Source organism: Orycteropus afer, unplaced genomic scaffold (assembly GCF_000298275.1).
Source record: "Orycteropus afer afer isolate SDZICR_OR568_19922 unplaced genomic scaffold, OryAfe1.0 scaffold00124, whole genome shotgun sequence".
NCBI lineage: Eukaryota > Metazoa > Chordata > Mammalia > Tubulidentata > Orycteropodidae > Orycteropus > Orycteropus afer.
In genome coordinates this window covers 8,478,173-8,485,615 of record NW_006921711.1, presented here as the reverse complement: position 1 = coordinate 8,485,615, position 7,443 = coordinate 8,478,173, and the positions used below count along the sequence as shown (strand labels likewise).

At 35.1% G+C, this 7,443-nt stretch overlaps 1 protein-coding gene across 1 annotated transcript in view; it reads left to right on the top strand.

Annotated features, from left to right (window-relative positions):
• Positions 1-451: 451 nt before the first annotated feature.
• The window catches only part of FBXO11 (F-box protein 11), a 44,792-nt gene continuing 37,800 nt past the window's right edge, over positions 452-7,443 (top strand). Inside the window, exons 1-6 of the mRNA XM_007944408.2 lie at positions 452-571; positions 697-778; positions 1,149-1,293; positions 3,648-3,777; positions 4,509-4,592; positions 4,672-4,804. Coding sequence (XP_007942599.1) covers positions 464-571; positions 697-778; positions 1,149-1,293; positions 3,648-3,777; positions 4,509-4,592; positions 4,672-4,804 — 682 coding nt within the window. The 5' untranslated portion in view covers positions 452-463. The remainder of the gene's footprint in view (positions 572-696; positions 779-1,148; positions 1,294-3,647; positions 3,778-4,508; positions 4,593-4,671; positions 4,805-7,443) is intronic.

Below are 7,443 nucleotides of genomic sequence, written 5' to 3'. Positions count from 1 at the left end.
TTCCCCTATCTCTGCTTCATTTGCTTGCTTGTTTAATCTCTTATATTTCAAAAGAGATTTATTTAAGATACACTTTATACTAATTCTGTCCCATTAATATAACAAAGGCAACCCATTCCCAAATGCGATTATAACTACAGGCACGTTGTTGTCGTTATGTGCCCTCAAGTTGGACTGACTCATAGCGACCAGTATCACTATGGAAGTAGATTGCCCCATCTTCCTTCCGAGGAGTGGCTGGTGGGTTTGAACCACCAGTCTTCTGGTTAGCAGTCAAGTGCCTTAGGCACTAAGCTACCAGAGTTCCTAACTACAGGCATAGAAGTTAAAATTCACAACATGTATTTTTTTGGAGGACACAGTTCAATCTATAGCATGATTATCCAGGGGTGTTAAATTTGTAATACAAGTTTTATTTTTCTTACTGCTTTTGTTCATAACAGATGATGATGTACCTGCAGATATGGTTGCAGAAGAATCAGGTCCTGGTGCACAAAATAGTCCATACCAACTTCGTAGAAAAACTCTTTTGCCAAAAAGAACAGCGTGTCCTACAAAGAGCAGCATGGAGGTAAGTTAAATGTAATGGCTTTTCTTTTTGTAACAAAAGAATTTTTAGAAACAAAAAGAAATGCCATCGTTTTTTAAAAAGTGATTATGTATGGTAAAAATATTTGCTTGTTTTTGTTTTTGGAGGGTGCTTCAACTTCTACTACAGAAAACTTTGGTCATCGTGCAAAACGGGCAAGAGTATCTGGAAAATCACAAGATTTATCAGGTATTTCCTATGGGAAAACTAAAGAATAGAATAAAATTTTTAAAATTTGTGTTTGATACTAAAATACAGTTGAGTTACATTTGGGATTAAGATACACACTAGAACTCTGACCTTTCTCTCATTGACTTTTATTGTTGTATAAAAATGCTTTTTAAATTAAACACTTTTTGAGATGACGCATAGTAACTAAAAGAAAGAAACCTTGTTAAATCAAAATAAGAGCAAATAAATGTGTGACATCTACGAAAAAAAAAAAGTGCTTATAAAATCATCAAATAATAAATGAAAATTGTGCTCCTTAAATAATAAGATAGTCATTGCTAGCACGATAAATAGGTTGTTTATAATATGTTTATTAATCTCTTTATAGCAGCCCCTGCTGAACAATATCTTCAGGAGAAACTGCCAGATGAAGTAGTTCTAAAAATCTTCTCTTACTTATTGGAACAAGATCTTTGTAGAGCAGCATGTGTGTGTAAACGCTTCAGTGAGCTTGCTAATGATCCAATTTTGTGGTAAGTGAAAACCTATTCCTTATTATCTTGATATATAGTTTGTGGCCCAAAATGCTATAACGATAGTAGGGAAATTGAAGTGTGACTTGGTACTTACCTTTAAGTAGTTGAAACAAAATTAAAATGCTTATAAATGCTAAGTTACCTGTTTAACACAAATGTGGCCTCTCAGTTAAAGCAACAGTAAATGAAGTACTTTCTCTGCTATTTGTCATTTAATAACAGAATGATTATGGGAAATGTTTTTTTGTTTAATTGCTTTTAGAAACAGAACAAGATCTAATTTAAAATAGCTAATGAATTCAGTGTAACAGTTTAGTGCACCCAGTAATTCTATGGAAAATTTTTCTTATGTACAAATTTTCATAATAGTAGCTTAGTACAAACCTTTTGCATCTCCTGGGGACCTGAATAATTAATAGAGAAAAATTTGAAATAAGCTGAATGCCCAGCAATAAGGGAATGAATTAAATAAACTGTGTAATATTATCTACTTAGAGTGTTGTCATATAACCATTAGCAGTTATTCTTATAGAATGTAAACATGGAAAAAAAATCTATATTAAAAAGGGAAAAGAGCAGAATATCAATTTTTATATGCTATATACAACTATAATAACACTGTCGATAGAAAAAAAAGCCAGAAGGAAATATAAAAACCAGTAGCTGTGAGGTCAACTCCAACTCATGGTAACACCATGTATGTCAGAAACTGCTCTATAGAGTTTTCAATGGCTGATTTTTCAAAAGTAGATCACCAGGCCTTTCTTGCAATGTACCTCTGGGTGGACTTGAACCTCCAGCTTTTCAGTTATCAGTTGAGTGTATTAACCATTTGCATTACCCATGGATCCTGGAGGAGAATACAATAAACTATTAATAGTGAATATGTTGAAACCACTTATTATCTTTCTTTCTGTTTTCTATATTTTACAGCAGTTATATATTACCTTTATGATCATAAAAATAAAGTACACTGTATATTTAAGAGAGAAAAATTATTTTTAGCAGGGAGAAATGAGAATGAAGAGCAGAGGAAGATAAAGCATTTTATAAGAAATAGTGGTTACTATTACTCTGATTCTAAGATTTGGTGGTAGTTCTTTTTTTTTTTTTTTAATTGTGATTTGGGTGAAAGTTTACAGAGCAAATTTACTTTCCATACAGCTGCTCACATACTCTTTGTCTCATGACATTGACTACAATTTACCACACTGTAACAGCTCCCCTTCCACTTCGTCCCCATAGTTATTCTTCCCTGTGTCCTTCCGTCCATGCACTCCTGGCCCCTGAGCTATCTCCTTGTGCATACACAGACATTCTATTCTCCCATGGTTGTTCTCTCCATGGAGTGTATCTACCTAATGTAAATGTTCAGCTCATCTACCTGTCTTTTGGTTGGCTAAAAGCCACAGGAATGGGTTCAGTTCCAGACCTGAAGGGCAACTAGGGGCCATAGTCTCAGGGGCTCCATCAGTCTCTATCAGACCAGGAAACCTGGTCCCTTTTTTTTTTTTAATGATTTTGAGTTTTGTTCCTCATTGTTCTCCCATTGTATCCAGGATCTCCTACATAGATCCCTGTCCGAGTGGTTGACAGTGGTAGCCGGGCACCATCTAGTGCTTCTGGTCTCATAGCTGTATAGGCTGAGATCTCATGGTATACCAGTCACTTGGACTAATTGTTTCCATGAATCTCTGGTTTTCTTCATCCTTCTTTGCTCTGGACGAGGAGAAACCCATTGTTGCATCTAGATGGCTACTTGCAAGCTTTTAAGATTCCAGTTGCTACTCTCCAAAGTAGGATCTAAAACAGTGTTTTGTGTATTATGTTATGCCAATTGAGCTTGATGTCCCCTGCGACTGTGGTCCTGAGCCCACAGGTCCAACTATTCGCTCCCTCTGGGTAGCTGGCTGTGGCCAAGAAGTGACTACAACCTTCTCCCTTGCCAAGTCTACTGTATATCTTGGAATTGTTACAGAATGTAAGATTTGGTGGTAGTTCTTGATAGGGAGTGTAAGTGAATTGAAGATAGAGGAAAAATTAAGTTGAAAGTATTTTGTTGACATTTTTCATTTTAACAATAACTTTATGAGGCTATGGAGGTAGCATTTTTCCCCCAAGTTGAACAGTCAAATTTTGAATTGTTTTTCTTATGCAGTTACATTGTATTAGTCAAAATGTTTTTACATTTAAAGTATTTCAATATTTGTTTGTTCTTTTTCCCTCTCTTCTTTGACAATTCTAAATACTTCTATGTTTTTGAGACTTCAAATAATTCTTATACTAGTGTGAAACTTTATTGATGTGAAGGGCATTTTGTGAAGAAATTTTTTAATTCCTTTCCCCCCTAGGAAACGATTATACATGGAAGTATTTGAATATACCCGCCCTATGATGCATCCAGAACCTGGTAAATTCTACCAAATTAATCCAGAAGAGTATGAACATCCAAATCCTTGGAAAGAGAGTTTCCAGCAATTGGTATGAAGTATAAATACAAAATACAGATTTATATTATAAATTTTTAAATGATCATTTGGTTTTTAAAAAAGTAAATTTTAAACTCAAGAATAGATTTTAAAAGTATGCCAGTGAACATTTATCAGCCAAAAAATATTCAGTAATTTTTTTCACTGCTACTTGACATGTTCATTAATAATTTATCCAGTGGCAGTTAGTGTGGAGAGCAGTTAATACTACTGTGGGTCTTTCTGAACTTTATTTTTTAATTATTACTTTTCAGTTAATTGGTTTTAAAATTTCATGTTTACTGTAATTTTAATATGATTCTTTACCAGTGGTTCTCAGCTGGGGATGATTTTGCTTCCCAGGAGGACATTTAGCAATGTCTGGAGGGAGACATTTTTGTTTCTCCTAACTGGAGGAGGGAGGGTGCTATAGGTATCTAGTGAGTGAGCCAAGTTTCCTACTAAACATCCTGCAGTGCAGAGGACAGCCCCAACAGCAAGGAATTATGTGCCCCCAAAATGTCAATAATGCTTAGGTTGAGAAGCCCTAACTTTTCTTAATAACGTGTTCTGGATTTTACATTGTACCAGAAAATTAATTGGAATAATTGTTTTTGTGGTTTTTTTTTTTAATTTAATAAAAGTTGCTAATACAGTGGTAAATTAAAACTTTAGGATATAATGCTTATATTAGTATTTAATGTTATTTTTTTTTTTGGTTGTTGTTTGTTTTTGACATTTTAGTATAAAGGTGCGCACGTAAAACCAGGATTTGCTGAACATTTCTACAGTAACCCTGCAAGATATAAAGGAAGAGAAAATATGTTGGTATGTTTGATTTCTAGTCTTATAAGACTTAAAATGGTAATCTCTCAGTTCTGTACTGACGCCTTTTTTTTCCCCTTAGTATTATGATACCATTGAAGATGCCCTTGGTGGGGTTCAAGAGGCTCATTTTGATGGACTTATCTTTGTCCATTCTGGAATATATACTGATGAATGGATATATATTGAATCTCCAATCACCATGATTGGTGCAGGTATTTTGAAATGCATTATCATTAGAATTTTAACGTTTTATTTATGTTATTTGATTTACATAGTGGGGTTTTTAAACTCCAATTGATACCTTAATGGTAGGAAAGAATGGGAGTAAAGATATCTTGCATATTTTATGTGAAGAAAACAAAAGCCTAAGTTCAGAAATTATTGATACACCTATTTTTTAATGTCAGAACTGTCTCTCATTGCCCTTCAGTTACCCATTAAAGAAGAAAAACATTTGTTCATTTTATTTTTTATTTAAAAATAAAATACTGTGTTTTTACTGCTATGATTTTAATGGAATCAAAATGTAATTTTAAAATATATTTTGTTTCATATTACTTCAGAAGTATTTTATGGTCAAGTTTCTAAAAATAACTGATGACATACTTATGAACACTTATCAGTTATTGAAGATTTGTACTATCTTTGATTTTTAAGGATATAGTACATAGATTTTTTTTTTAAAAAAAGCTAGTAATTATTACTTTCTATGAAATTTGCATTTACTATTACATTCTTTGCATTAGTGTTTCTCTCCCTAATCTCCACCATAAAGAAAGGTGGGGGAGGTGATTTAAAATTTGTGTCTAGAGATTTACATTACTTTCCAAATCAAGGCCACTATTATAAATAAATTTAAATAAAGATGTCTCTTTCTCTCCCTATTCATCCTCTCCTTCTCTGTTCCCCTCCCTGAGCCTCTCTGTCCAGTGCTGCTGCTGTTGCTGACTTCATTTATATAAGAAACCATTTTCCCCCCAAGTTTTCCAACTTTATTTTTAAGCAACGTAAACTTTTTTAAAAAAAAAAAGTATGATTTGAGGAAATGTTTACAGAGCAAATTGGTTTTCCATTCAGTGATTTGTACATATTGTATTATGTGACATTCATTGCCATCCCCAGATTGTAACAGCACTCTTCTCACTTCCTCCCTGTATATACTATTTCCCTTCATCCTTCTTTCCTATCCCTTCCTCCCTTCTTTGCTTTGTCCCTGGGCAGATGTTGCCCTTTTGATTTCATATGATTGATTGTTTTACTGAGTACATACCTTCTTGATACTGTTTTTCACCTTATAGGCCTATTGTTCAGCTGAAAGTTGAACCCTGAGGGTTGGGTCCAGATCCTGGTTTGAAGGGTGGGTAAGGGCCAAAGTCTTGGAGGGTCCACCAGTCTCTATCAGAAGAGGAAGCCTGGTCATTTTTATCATTTTGAGTTTTGTTCCACATTTTTCTCCCATTCTATCCAGGACCTCCTATTGTGATCCCTTACAGAGCAGTCAGCAGTAATAATTGGGTACCATCTAATTCTTCTGGTCTTAGGGTCATGGAAGCTGGAGTTCATGTGGTCCATTTAGTCCTTTGGACTAATTATCTCCTTATGTCTTTGATTTTCTTTGTTCTTCTTTGTTCTGGACAGGGAGAGCCCAGTAGTTGCCCTCTTGATGGCTGCTCACAAGCTTTTAAGACCCCACTCGCCACTTACTAAAGTAGAATGTAGAACATTGTCTTTGTGAACTGTATTATGCAAATTGACCTTAGTGTCCCCTGAGACTATGGTCCTGAGCCCCTGTACCCAGTGACTCGTACCCTCAAGGTAGCTGTTATGACTAAGAAGTTTCCATAACATTGCCCCTTGTATACTCTACTCTATTCATGGATATATTTGTAGCACATATAAATATATAGAGAGAGATAACCTTTCTCAAACCTATATGAAATGTGGTGCCATTTGCCTTCCTACCCTTGTTCAGCTTGAGTATCTATGTATACACATGTAGATTATTGTTATTGCTGTGTTGCAGGATTATGTATGTAATAATATTCACCTTTGTTGTCTTTAACTTCTTGTGGCCCTCCCTGTGTCTTCCACTGCCTTGATCATTTTGTGCTGATCTCCCGCTTACTATATATGTATATTGCACTTCCCTTCACCCAGGTTAGTGTGTGTGTACCTTCTAGTTTGTGACTTATCCTCCTTTTTCCTCCCACCCTTGGTAACCTTGAAGGAATGATTCTTTCTTTGTGTATATATTTTCCTGGCTGTTTATAGTAGTGGTCTCATACAATATTTGTCCCTTGTTACTGACTAATTTCATTCAGCATAATGACCTATAGGTTCATCCATGTTATAAGGTGTTTTGCAGCTTCATCATTATTCTTTAACGTTACATAGTATTCCACTGTATGTACGTATATACCATAGTTTATCTGTTCATCCATTGATGGACATTTAGGTTGTTTCTGTCATTTTGCTATTGTGACTGATGCTGCAACGAACATGGGTGTTCATATGTTCATGTCACCTCTCATTTCTCTAGGCTATATATATTACTGCAGTCATGGTATTGCAGGATCATATGGTACTTTTTAAAGAAGTGCTATACCACTTCCACAGTGGTTGTATGTACCATTTTATAGTCTCACCAGCAGTGTATGAGTGTTCTATTCTTTCCACACCCTCAGCAGCATTTGTTGTTTTTTGGGTTTTTTTGAACTCTGCTATAATGCTGGGGTGAGATGATAGCTCATTGTTTTGATTTTCATCTTTCTGTTGTTGTTGTTGTTATTTGCCATCGAGTCGGCCCCGACTCATAGCAACCCCTCCTTGGGTTTCCAAGGCAGTATCACTA